At 38.9% G+C, this 14509-nt stretch overlaps 1 protein-coding gene across 2 annotated transcripts in view; it reads right to left on the bottom strand.

Annotated features, from left to right (window-relative positions):
• The window catches only part of LOC121565842 (transcription elongation factor SPT6), a 36670-nt gene that overhangs the window by 7689 nt on the left and 14472 nt on the right, over window positions 1-14509 (bottom strand). For both annotated transcript variants that reach the window (XM_041876228.1, XM_041876227.1), the window contains exons 16-22: window positions 12546-12700; window positions 12076-12271; window positions 11675-11817; window positions 10111-10228; window positions 9750-9826; window positions 9422-9557; window positions 9057-9194 (exon numbers count right to left, since the gene is read on the bottom strand). In XM_041876228.1, the coding sequence (XP_041732162.1) occupies window positions 9057-9194; window positions 9422-9557; window positions 9750-9826; window positions 10111-10228; window positions 11675-11817; window positions 12076-12271; window positions 12546-12700 (963 nt within the window). The remainder of the gene's footprint in view (window positions 1-9056; window positions 9195-9421; window positions 9558-9749; window positions 9827-10110; window positions 10229-11674; window positions 11818-12075; window positions 12272-12545; window positions 12701-14509) is intronic.

Here is a 14509-nt window from a genome sequence, read left to right as displayed (position 1 = left end):
CACTTTTTACAGACACATTGATTCACAGACTTTGATTCAAACCAGACTATGATTACCATGTACAGTCAACTAGACTTGCTACTGCATTTGGGTGATTCCACGCCAGCATGGCCCGAAAATATTTATGTTATCACAGATGGTTCTGGGAATTCTCACAAAAACTTCATTTAGAGGAAGGATGTTTAACATGCTTTTTACATTTGTATCACAAACAATTTTTTATAACCTTTTTAGGCCCTTTTAAGACCTATACCTGCCTCCTGTAAGACCCTATGATCCGTGAACTGTACATGTTACAGACAACATCTTGGTGTTTGGAACAATATACTCTTCAAACACATCAAATTTCAAGAGTGGGCTCTGATAATTTTGAAGAAATTATTCATTTTATACATTGACATTATAGGTCAGTAACCAATCACAGCTAGGGCTGTTACGGTGACCATTTTACCGCCACACCGGCTGTCACGAGTCATGACCGTAGTCAAATTCCACGTGACCGTTTAGTCACAGTAACTAGGCTTCTCCAAGCTCTGATGCTGCTGATGGTCATTAGTAGCCTACCAAACTTGCTAACTGCCTGGTACGCAGCACTCTATTGTCCCTCTAACCACTCTGAGATCAATGCAAATGTTATCGAAAATCTAATCAAACACTTCATGAGTGCCCATGAGCTCATGTTGCGCAACATTTCTATAGGCTATGCAATTGCGTGAGAAAACAGAGTTTTGATGGCCTCTATTAAAAAGAGGAGGTTCCCATCAGCTTTCTATAGGCTAGGCCTACTATATTTATTTCTCAACATTCCTAATATTAAGCACATTGCTTCTCTTTACAACAGGAGTATAGCCTACCTAGCTGGCATGAAAATAAACCATGGGAAAAGCGTCCTCCATTCGTTATTTAAGTGCATAGATTACATGTATTTTTTACCCCCTGCCCCTGTTCCAAAACAGGTGCATGACAATGGTCCATTCTAAATCAAAACTAATTTCACACATACAGTATATTATTTTGTATATGTAAAGACATGATAAAATTATGAATAGTCTGAAGGGTGACAATATTAGCCTATCACTTGTGAATTATGTATTATCACTTGTGAATGATGCCCAGCTTGTGCAGTAAGGCAGGAAACAGCACATGCCTTTTTTTGTGTGACTTTTTCAAATCATAGTCACACACCTCATGTAGCCTAGTCCATAGGCCTGTATGTTCTGATAAGGTTTGTATCATAACTTAAGTGACCAAATTTCTTCTTAAAATTAAGCATATTAATACGCTTTACAACTGGTGTAGTCTAACTGGCATACATAGGCGGCGTGTGAGTTTCAAGTTTGGAGAAGATAATTTTCACCATAGAAATGCACCTTTATAATAAAGCATTACATGAATAATCTCATTTGCGGTCACTTTTGAGAACAGTGTTTTCCGGCTAATTGATTGCATTTTGGAACATTTGCGCTTATAGCCTACTGCGCTTATAATGTGAAGAATAGCCTAATAGTTTATAAACATTTTAAGATAAACACTGATCTGTTGCATTGCTTTTAAAAGTTATTTTGATGCGAGTGGTTGTATTATACTGAACAAAAATATAAACGCAAGATGCAACAATTTCAATGATTTTACTGAGTTAAAGTTCATTTGAGGAAATCAATCAATTGATATGAATTCATTAGGCCCTAATCTATGGATTTCACATGACTGGGAATACAGATATGCATATGTTGGTTACAGATACCTTTAAAGAAAATGGGCCTCAAAATGTACCTCGGGATCTTGTCGCAGTATTTTTGTGCATTCAAATTGCCAATCGATAAAATTGAATTGTGTTCATTGTCTGTAGCTTATGCCTGCCCATACCATAACCCCACCGCCACCATGGGACACTGTTCACAATGTTGACATCAGCAAACCGCTAACCCACATGACGGCGTACACATGGTCTGCGGTTGTGAGGCTGGTTGGATGTACTGCCACATTCTCTAAAACAACGTTGGAGGCGGCTTATGGTAGCGATATTAACATTCAATTCTCTGCCAACAGCTCTGTTGGACATTCCTGCAGTCAGCAGGCGAATTGCACGCTCCCTCAAAACTGAAAACATCTCTGGCATTGTGTTGTATGACAAAACTTGCCATTTTAGAGTGGCCTTTTATTTTTATATTTTTTTGGGGGTAGATCAGCTTAATATTGCAGATAGATTGTAACTTCTATCAATGTAATTGTCTGCATCACTTCCAATCCCCTGTGTTTTTTTTATATATATACTCCCCTTTATTACTTTTCAACCCAGCCATCCTTTCTCTACTTGGGGTAAATTAGTGAACAACAATGCCCAGGCCTCTACTTCCAGCCTATGCATACTATCTACACCTTATGGACACAGTCAATTTTACAATAATTCTATTTTATTTGTGTTTTTTGTTTTTGCTCCTGAACTTCTTCTACTCTCAACCTCTCCGATCATTTTCATGATGTCTATCCGGTTTGCTTCTATATGCCATATCTTTCTAACTGTGCTCTTTCCCAAAAGCTCCCAACACACAACCTATATACTTATTATGGACACAGTATGCTTACATTATTAGTTATCTTGTTATTATTTGTTGTTATTTGTTATTAGTCCCATCCTTCAACTCCATTCAACACCTCCCATCTATCTCTTAACACCATCCATATATGATTTCTATTTGCCATATACATTTCAACCGTACTGTGATGTTTTACAAAAGTTCTGAACCTTTCAATTCTCATTGCTTCTACAGATTGTGAATTAAAAATAAACATTTTTGCTAAAAGTATTATTATATTATTGATCGATTGACTATGACTTTTCAGATCACCCAGTAATGCTATCTGCAAGGTTAGCTCCAGGTAAATATTGCAATCCTTTAGCCATTCCTGGACCTGTGTCCAAAAACAAGCTACAAATGGACAGAACCAAAACAAATGATCTAATGATTCTGTCTCTTCACAGCAAAATCTGCAGAGCTGGGAAGATTGTATCCCCCATATAAATAACATTCTATTGGTAGCAAGAATTTTATATAATAATTTAAATTGAAAGATTCTAATTTTTGATTCCGGTGTCGTTTTGCGTGTCAGTTCATAAACACTATGCCATGGGATCGGTACGTCAAAAATCTCTTCCCAACTATTTTGCAATCTATATGGGACGGCTGTCAATCCTTTGGTCCTTAAGTGAAACTTATATACTTTTGTATTTATCACAGTTTTCCTTAACCAATTATGTTCTTTAATGCAAGGCCGACAGACAAGTTCCTTACTTTCTGCCCCTTCCACTTTCCTCTTCCACTTTTGCGGTAAGGCTGCAATTATTTGGTTGTAATTTTGTGTAGAGCAGACATTTCCATATGTTTTTGTTAGCTGCATGTGCGACATAACTCCACCAGTACTACCGATGATATCATTTACGAAGATTATACCTTTTTTAAACATTCTGTAAAAAAATAAAGTTTTTTTGTCAATTAGTATATTTGAATTTAACCACAATATTTGTTGCATTATTTGTTCTGTCGTTTCTGGAGGATTAAATTGAAATTGCAACCAACTTTCTATGGCTTGTTTTAGAAATAGTGATATTTGGGAGATTATTTCCTTTTCAAATAACTGAAAATGAGTTGTTGTAATCTGAATAAAGGGAAAAAGGCCATTCTTGAACATTGGGTGAGACAATCTTACTAATTTGCTTGAGAACCAGTTCGGATTTAAGTATAACTTTTGTATGACTGAAGCTTTTAGTGATAGGTCTAATGCTTTAATATTTAAAAACAATTCTGTCCTCCGAATTCATATTAATTATATAAATAGGCCCTTTTAATTTTGTCTGGCTTGCCGTTCCAAATAAAATTGAATATTTTTTTCTCATATAATTTAAAAAACTGTTCGCTAGGCGTAGGCAAGACCATAAGTAAATAGGTAAACTGGGATAATACTAAAGAGTTAATCAGGGTGATTTTTCCACAAATTGACAGGTATTTACCTTTCCATGGTAGTAAGATCTTATCTATTTTTGCTAACTTTCTATTAAAATGTATTGAAGTGAGATCATTTATTTCCTTTGGGATATGTATTCTGAGTATATCCACATCACCATCAGACCATTTTATTGGTAAACTACATGGTAATGTAAAAATTGTACTTTTTAGTGATCCAATACGTAATTGTCATAATTTGGTTGTAATCCAGAGAGGTTAGAAAATGTATCTAGATCCTCTATGAGGCTGTGGAGGGATTCTAGTTGTGGATTTAAAAGAAAACATGAATCATCAGCGTACAATGACACCTTTGTTTTTAAGCCCTGGATTTCTAATCCTCTGATATTATTATTGGATCTGATTTTAATAGCTAACATCTCGATGGCCACAATAAATAGATATGCCGATAGTGGACAACCTTGTTTCACTCCTCTTGACAGTTTAAAACTTTCTGAGAAATAGCCATTATTTACTATTTTACACCTAGGGTTACTATACATGATTTTGACCAGTTTTATAAGAGATTCTCCAAAATTGAAATGCTCCAGGCATTTATATACAGTGGGGGGAAAAAGTATTTAGTCAGCCACCAATTGTGCAAGTTCTCCCACTTAAAAAGTTGAGAGAGGCCTGTAATTTTCATCATAGGTACAAGTCAACTATGACAGACAAATTGAGAAGAAAAAAATCCAGAAAATCACATTGTAGGATTTTTAATGAATTTATTTGCAAATTATGGTGGAAAATAAGTATTTGGTCACCTACAAACAAGCAAGATTTCTGGCTCTCACAGACCTGTAACTTCTTCTTTAAGAGGCTCCTCTGTCCTCCACTCGTTACCTGTATTAATGGCACCTGTTTGAACTTGTTATCAGTATAAAAGACACCTGTCCACAACCTCAAACAGTCACACTCCAAACTCCACTATGGCCAAGACCAAAGAGCTGTCAAAGGACACCAGAAACAAAATTGTAGACCTGCACCAGGCTGGGAAGACTGAATCTGCAATAGGTAAGCAGCTTGGTTTGAAGAAATCAACTGTGGGAGCAATTATTAGGAAATGGAAGACATACAAGACCACTGATAATCTCCCCTCGATCTGGGGCTCCACGCAAGATCTCACCCCGTGGGGTCAAAATGATCACAAGAACGGTGAGCAAAAATCCCAGAACCACACGGGGGACCTAGTGAATGACCTGCAGAGAGCTGGGACCAAAGTAACAAAGCCTACCATCAGTACCACACTACGCCGCCAGGGACTCAAATCCTGCAGTGCCAGATGTGTCCCCCTGCTTAAGCCAGTACATGTCCAGGCCCGTCTGAAGTTTGCTAGAGTGCATTTGGATGATCCAGAAGAGGATTGGGAGAATGTCATATGGTCAGATGAAACCAAAATATAATTTTTTGGTAAAAACTCAACTCGTCGTGTTTGGAGGACAAAGAATGCTGAGTTGCATCCAAAGAACACCATACCTACTGTGAAGCATGGGTGTGGAAACATCATGCTTTGGGGCTGTTTTCCTGCAAAGGGACCAGGACGACTGATCTGTGTAAAGGAAAGAATGAATGGGGCCATGTATCGTGAGATTTTGAGTGAAAACCTCCTTCCATCAGCAAGGGCATTGAAGATGAAACGTGGCTGGGTCTTTCAGCATGACAATGATCCCAAACACACCGCCCGGGCAACGAAGGAGTGGCTTCGTAAGAAGCATTTCAAGGTCCTGGAGTGGCCTAGCCAGTCTCCAGATCTCAACCCCATTAGAAAATCTTTGGAGGGAGTTGAAAGTCCGTGTTGCCCAGCGACAGCCCCAAAACATCACTGCTCTAGAGGAGATCTGCATGGAGGAATGGGCCAAAATACCAGCAACAGTGTGTGAAAACCTTGTGAAGACTTACAGAAAACGTTTGACCTGTGTCAATTGAGAAACTTTTGTTATTGACCAAATACTTATTTTCCACCATAATTTGCAAATAAATTCATTAAAAATCCTACAATGTGATTTTCAGGAAAAAAAATTCTCATTTTGTCTGTCATTGTTGACGTGTACCTATGATGAAAATTACAGGCCTCTCTCATCTTTTTAAGTGGGAGAACTTGCACAATTGGTGGCTGACTAAATACTTTTTTCCCCCACTGTATAAACCCCAGTCGTACTTTATCAAATGCCTTTTCGAAGTCTGCTATGAATAGCAGGCCTGGTTTCCCATATTTTCCATAGTGTTCTATTGTTTCCAATACTTGCCTTATATTATCTCCAATGTATCTTCCATGTAAAAAACCTGTCTGATTAGAATGAATAATATCCGACAATACCTTTTTAATTCTATGCGCTATACATTTTGCTCGACTTTTTGCATCACAACACTGAAGTGTAAGGGGCCTCCAATTTTTTAAATGGACTGGATCTTTATATTTTCCACTTGTATCCTGTTTCAGTAATAATGAGATCAGACCTTCTTGAGTGTCAGATAATCTACCATTTACATAGTAGTGGTTAAAACAGGCTAATAACGGTCCTCTTAGTATATCAAAAAAGGTTTGGTATACCTCGACTGGTATGCCATCCAACCCTGGAGTTTTCCCGGACTTAAAGTATTTAATTGCATCCAGAAGTTCCTCCTTTGTAATTTCACCTTCACATGAGTCTTTCTGTATGGCTGTTAATTTGACATTATCAATAGAAAAAAAATCTCTACAATTAGCTTCAGTTAGAGGAGATGGAGGCGACTGAAAAGAAAACATATGCTTAAAGTACTTTGTTTCCTCCTTCAAAATATCATTTGGTGAATCATGGGTGACTCCATCAATTGTAACCAGTTTCATGAAGTTATTTTTGGTAGCATTCCTATGTTGAAGATTAAAAAAGAATTTTGTGCATTTTCCCCCATATTCCATCCAGTTTGCTTTATTTTTATAATATATTACACTTGATCTTTCTTGAATAAGTTTCTCCATTTCTATTAGTTTTTCCTCTAATTTATTCTGAGCCTCTATGTTACAATTTTTATTGCCATCTATCTGTTCTGTTAGACTTTCTATTTCCTTTGTTAGTATAAACTCTTTTGACCTAAATTGCTTTTGTTTTCGAGATGAGTACTGAATTGCATGGCCTCTAAATGCACATTTAAAGGTGTCCCATACAATAAGGGGATTTGCTGTACCTATGTTATGTTGGAAAAAGTCAGTTATAAATTCCTTTGGTCTAATTATAAATAAACTATCATCCAATAGGCTTTGATTAAATTTCCAATATCCTCCCCCACGTGGAAATTCAGTAAGAGTAATGTATATGCCAATTATATGATGGTCCGACCGCATTCTGTACCCTATCAACACTTTTTTAACTTTTGGTGCCAACGAGAATGAGATAAGAAAGAAGTCAAGACGACTAGCTTGATTGAGTCTCCGCCATGTATATCTCACTAGATCAGTATATTTAAGCCTCCATATATCTACTAGTTCTAATGTATCCATGACATTCACAATTTCCTTAAGAGCATGTGGGTGATTGTTTGTGGTGTGATTTCCTTTACGGTCCATTGAGCTATTTAAAACAGTATTATAATCCCCCACCATAATAATATTGTCTTGAATTGCTTGCAGGGTTGATAATTTATTATATATATTGTCAAAGAATTGTGGATCATCATTGCTTAGTGGGTAAGAGCGTTGTGCCAGTAACCGAAAGGTCGCTGGTTCTAATCCCCGAGCCGACTAGGTGAAAAATCTGTCGATGTGCCCTTAAGCAAGGCACTTAACCCTAATTGCTCCTGTAAGTCGCTCTGGATAAGAGCGTCTGCTAAATGACTAAAATGTAATGTAAATGTAATGAGCCATATCTGTTTATGGTCCAATAACATATTTAAAATAATCCATCTACCTTGCGTATCTATTTGGACAATTTGCACATTCGGATCGAAATTACCATTAATTAATATCATCACCCCTTTTGAATTTCTTTGCCAATGGGAGAAGTATATTCCCCCCCATTCCTTTTTCCACGCAACTTCATCTCGAATTGTTGAATGAGTTTCCTGTATACAATAGATATTATATTCCTTCTCTTTGAGCCATGTAAATATTGTTATTCTTTTGTTATTATCAGCTAAGCCATTACAATTATAACTGGCTATACTTATTTCACCATACACCATAATGAGATACAAGTTTCAAGTCTATTTATCATTATATATGTTTGTAAATTTACCAATAAAAAATACCGTAATGATTGAGTGTCCATAAAGCTGTACCGTGATATTTGCATTGCTACTGAGTAACCCTTCAATTGTTCTCCACTAATTCCCCCGCTAAAGCCCCTCCCCATCCCAAGTTGAGCCGTCATCCCAGTGATCGGCATCCCACCCATGTCCCTCCGGATCCCTAAGGCCCCGAGAGGCCAGGACCCATCCATCGAAAACAGCACACAGTGCCACCCACAAAACAGAAGCAGATTAACCGCCAAAAGCATTTCCAATGCTGTCACCTCTATATAACTATTAAAAACAAATTATGCATATCCTATTTTCCATCATTATCAATTAATATGCGTAATAATGTCGGCAGTTCATGCGTAGGATTTTAACATATAACCCGGATTGCCATTGTATTACATTTAATTTATTGACAAGCAATTATTATCCTAGCAAATAATTCCCGTGGTCCATCCCTAAAATGGCCACTTTCATCATGATTTTATCAAAAATGGTTTGTGTTACAAATGTAAAAAGCACATCAAACATCCTTCCTCCCAATGAAGTTTCTATGTCGGAATTTTGTGAACAATCTAAGATACCCCCTCAAAATTGGGCCATGCTGGCATGGAATCGTCCATTTAGTTTGGGTCTCTAAAGGATCTCTGTAAACCCCCAGTGTGTTTTCATCAAAGCCGCCACTAGGTGATAATGATCTCTCAAGCATGCCTGGCCTAATGGATACAGGGGTTACGTCCTGAATGGCACCCTGCGTCCTGAATGGCACCCTATTCACTATATAGTGCACTACTTTTGATGAGAGCCCTATTTGGAACTCAGTCTGGATGATGTCATTAGTACCTGCAAAGGGTGCAACTTGAGGCAGAGGATATCCTCGTCACTGCTGCACACCTGAGCGTACTCCACCAGGGGGTCCTGGATCTTCCTGGCCACAGACACAGCCTGTCTCAGGAGAGGGGGGTAGTCCCGGAAATCTGCCTGTGGATTGGAGAAATAGAAAAATATGTAGAGTTAAGAGAAAAATCTATTTAAGTGTCACTCACTCCACAATATTACAGTCATTGGCAATACATATTACAGATTTTAAAAAACACATTGTGGACCACTCAGAGAGTTTCTGGAGGTACAGTATGTAGAATACCTCCAATGTAGACAAATTTGTCTTGTGAGAAAACATGCTTAGGGAAATGAGGGCAGGACTTGACCTCTGATTTCTTGCTGTTCATGTAGAGCATGGCCAGTTCATTGTCAACCAGCTCCACCCCGATGGTGGGGAAGGAGGACTCCTGCTCCAGCTCACTGGCTGTGCGTTTAATGTCTTCAATCACCATCTGGGCGTCCCTGCACAGGAAGTGGAGTGGGGAACATTACAAGCATTCAGGATGCGTCCCAAATGGCAAATGGCACCCAAGTAGTGCACTATATAGGGAATAGGGTGCCATTTGGGATGTACCCTCAGTCATGTTTGTAAGCTTCTTTAAACAGGAGTCTAAGAAGGCCACAGGTGAAAGAAAGCAGTAGAGGGTTGCACACCTGTTCTCCCCAGCTATAGCGATGATGTGAGGCTTCTTACTGTTCAGAAACTTCTTCAGGGTTTCAATATCGTGGATCTAAAGGTATGATAGGACAAATATTAGAACATGGTCAACACTGGATGGTATGGTTATCTGAGCTTCTTCAAAACTCTTGCACTATGTCCTAAATGGACCCTATTCCATACATAGTGCACTACTTCTTACCAGAGCCCTATGGTACGAAACAAAAATATGAAAATGTATGCACTCACTACACTAACTGTAAGTCGCTCTGGATAAGAGCGTCTGCTAAATGACTAACATGTAAATGTAAATAGGGTGCCATTTAGGACCCACCCTTGGTTTGGTTTCATAAATACCTTTTTCTCCCTTTCATCCTCCCTCCATGCGTTCCTCCTCTTCAGGAAGTAAGGAAGCCTGAGGAAATCCCCCACCTCTCCGTCACCATTCACCAGGGCACAGAACACTGGGGTGTCTCTGCGAACAGACATTGGTTTGCAGTGAATAATAACTAAATCATAAACATAGAGATCCTATTAAATTACTAGAGGGGCTATGTCATAAACCCTAGAAATTCCAGAATGGGGTGAAAATGGCAGCTATATTGGCCAGGGAGAAATCCAAACCAGTCTAATTGGAATGAATGGCAGTAGAGGCATAATCCTGATTATACTTTGCAGGAAAATTAAAGTAAGGCATGTGATATATAAAAAATTGTGTGATAGAATTATTGTCAACCTAAAATATTGTCATATAATTATAAATACAGTTTTATACAAATAATCGGGATAAATAGCATCTAACATATTTACAAACAGACCATAAATGTCAAACATTTTGTTTTCTTGGAAAGATTTGAGCGCTATTATATTGTATGATACAATATCAGTACTTGCATTTACAACTTGTCTAAATCCTATCATCAACTGATTCAGCCAGTGTATGGCTGTGGATTGACTGCATAGAGGTCAATGGAACTCAACCAAAATAATGGAAATACAATGGAAACACGTGGGGTGAACGATGCCGTGGGGGAAAGACTGAATCTCCTCATTGCCCTCCAGCAAAATTAGCCTACATTTAGGCTATTGTTTATTTGTGTCATGGTCACCAATCAACTGCATTACAGTTACAAAGACTGACTACCCCCACCGATTTCTCTGTGCTAGCTATGCTACCAGCTTATACAAACGGGAGTTAGCATAGCAGTCACTCAATACTCCTACACCTGAGAAGGAACTACTTCTAAATGTTATGCAGTGAAAACAACCAAATATATCAAAATTGGACTTTAGTAACCACATTATGGGCCGGATTTGACAAATAACCACTTTGTTTGATCAGATTTGTTGAATGTGCGCCAATCCGGTGTCCTTCTATCCCCCACAGTCTGCATTCCATTGACCTCTTTACCACATCTATTGATTGAATGGAATGTTGGCATATTGGCAGTTCATTTGAAAAATGTATGGAATTATTACTGTAAAACTTGCTAGCTAGCTTGCTAATAAACATACAGTGCAGATAAATTCTTCAAATTCATTATTTTACACAATATTTTATCACAGCACTGGCAAACCATGGTTGACCAACTTCCTGACCAAAATGGCTGACCTTTATCCCATCATAAGAAGGTTCATGTCCATTCTAGTATTCTAATTCCTAATTCTATGGTCACAAACACATTCAATAAATAAGTCATTCAATTTAGCTCACTGTAAAAGTGGTAAAGACAATGAAGTGAAGTTAAACTGAAGTTAGAGACAGTGTCAGTGTCCCAAATGACACCCTATTCCCTATATGGTGCACTACCTTCGCCCAGAGCCACAAAGGGTCTAGTCAAAAGTAGTGCACTACATAGGGAATAGGATGCCATTTGGGACACAACCAAAGTGAAGTCAGAGACGGTGTGCAGTACTCTACCTGCTGGATGAGAAGGCCACTCCCAGCACGCGGATCCCTTTGCCCTGGGCCTCAGACATGAGCTCCTCGTCCTCCTCCTCCACTTGTTGGTCGGGCCGATAGGGCGCCACCTTCAGCCAGTTATACAGCTTCCTGCTGCAGGCCTGAGGGGCGGGCAACCACTATCACAACACTGTAGCAGGCTCAACATACATCAATGCTCTGAGCCGCCTGCTTTGGAAAGTCAATACCAGAATAAGAAAATAAGTCATCAATACCACAGTAGCAACGACATCACATCAAAGTAAAGAAAATAAGAAGAAAAATCAAATTAAATGTTGAGGTAATGTCTTCACAATATATCATAATAGATGCAGAAGATGTATCCTCCTCCTTGGGTGTGTGTGTGTGGGGGGGAGTACCTTGATGATGTTCTCCTTTGCTTCTGCAATAAGTTTGTTCTTCAGCTCTTTAGCCATCTGCGGGTAAAGGAACTGTTTGAGGGATCGTTCGATGGCCAGAGTGCGCTGTCTGTTCCACTCCTGAACCTGGTGGCTGAACTCGTCTCTGTAGTAAAACTGCTTTATCTCTTCATAGTACGCATGGTCACCTCCGTACCTGCTCAACACACATAGTGATATAATGGATACTTGACTGACTCAGGACAGTATACATGTAAACAGAGCACATTTTGGAATATGTTATTAGATGTTATTAATATGTTATTACACAAGCTCAGAGGCTGCGTCGCAAACGGCACCCTGTTCCCTACATAATGCACTACATTTCACCAGAGCATAGTGCACTATTTAGAGAATATGGTGCCATTTGGGATGCAGACTATAATGTTATTAATATGTTATTACACAATGTTATAATAACAAGCCCTCACCCCTTCACTCCAATCAGGTCAATACAGATGTTTATGGCGAGCAGGCCCTCTTCCTCTGCCTGGAACATCTTGAGGAACTGGTCTCCATTCAGCTCCTTTACAGGCTTGTTTTTCAGGTACTTAAAGGAGTAGCCATAATGGGCCTCATCCACATCCTATAGGAGAGATTAGACCACATAGATGTATGGTAGAGTACTCCAAACTAGATAATGATATAATAATACATGCACTAACTGTAAGTCGCTCTGGATAAGAGTGTCTGCTAAATGACTAAAATGTAAAAATATGAGTCGATTAAAAGAACATAACTTGTTAGATGTGTTTTTTATATACAGTATGTATAGTGCCTTCAGAAAGTATTCATACCCCTTGACTTATTACACAATTTCTTGTCTTACAGCCTGAATTCAAAATGGATTAAATGGATTTGGTTTCTCTCACCCATCTACACACAATACCCCCATAATGACAAAGCGAAAACATGTTTTTTGCTATTTAAATAAATTTACATTAGTATTCACACCCCTGAGTCAATACTTTGTAGAAGCACCTTTGGCGGCGATTACCACTTTGAGTCGACTTGGGTATGTCTGTATCAACTTTGCACATCTGGATTTGGGGATTTTCTCCCATTCTTCCTTGCAGATTTTCTTAAACTCTGTTAAGTTAGATGGGGAACGGCAGTGAACAGCAATCTTCAAGTCTTTCCAAAGATTTTCAATGGGATTCAAGTCTGGGCTTTAGCTGGGCTGCTCAATGACTTTCACATTCTTGTTCTGAAGCAATTTGAGCGTTGCATTGGCTGTATGCTTGGGGTCATTGCCCTGTTGGAATGTAAATCTTCGCCCCCCCAGTCTTAGGTCATTTGCACTCTGAAGCAGGTTCTCATCAAGTTTTTGCCTGTATTTAGCTCCATTCATTGTTCCCTTTATCCTTACCAATCACCCAGTCCCTGCCGCTGAAAACCATCCCCATAGCATGATGCTCCACAGTCGGGATGGTGTTAGATGGGTGACGAGCTGTGCCTGGTTTTATCCAGACAAAGCGTTTTTTTGCATTCAGGCCAAAGAGTTCAATTTTGTCTCATCAGACCACAGGCTCTTTTGCCTTATGCTCTCAGAGTCTTTCATGTGCCTTTTTGCAAACTCCAGGCATGCTGTCATGTGCCTTTTTCTCAGGAGTGTCTTCCATCTGGCCAATCTCTCATAAAGCACAGATTGGTGAAGTGCTGTAGAGACTGTTGTCCTTCTGGCAGGTTCTCCCATCTCAGCCAAGGAACTCTGTAGTTCTGTCAAAGTGGTCATTGGGTTCTTGGTCACCTCCCTGACCAAGGACCTTCTTGCCCGGTTGCTTAGTTTGGTCGGACGGCCAGCTCCAGGCAGAGTCTGGGTAGTTCCATATTTTTTTAAATTTCCCAATTTATTTTATTTATTTATTTTTATTTTTATTTAACCTTTATTTAACCAGGAAAGGCTCATTGAGATTTAAAATCTATTTTTCAAGAGCGTCCTGGCCAAGATAGGCAGCACCAAGTCATTACAAAAAATTACAGACAGACAACATGAAAAACTACAAGTAATCTAGTAAAAACCATTCATGAATTCACAAGAGTATAACAATATCAAAAACAGCAAATTAAAAACATTGACAGGTCAGGGAATCAGCCTCAAAATCCTTCATCAGAGATTTAAAAACACCAATCGGGACAAGTTCTTCCAGTTTAAAATTATTTTGTAAGGTGTTCCAAGACGATGGCGCAGAGTACATAAAATACCTTTTACCAAATTCAGTTCGGACATTTGGAACAGTTAGCAGGATAAAGTCCAGTGAACGAAGAGAGTACCCACCACATTTCTGAACAATAAAAATGCCCAAATAAAAAGGTAGTAAACCCAAAATGGCTTTGTAAATAAAAGTATACCAGTGACTGAGCCTACGAGTGACTAGAGAAGGCCAGCCAACCC

Source organism: Coregonus clupeaformis, chromosome 6 (genome assembly GCF_020615455.1).
Source record: "Coregonus clupeaformis isolate EN_2021a chromosome 6, ASM2061545v1, whole genome shotgun sequence".
NCBI lineage: Eukaryota > Metazoa > Chordata > Actinopteri > Salmoniformes > Salmonidae > Coregonus > Coregonus clupeaformis.
The sequence above is the reverse complement of the archived record's forward strand: the minus strand, read 5'-3'. Positions and strand labels throughout refer to the sequence as shown.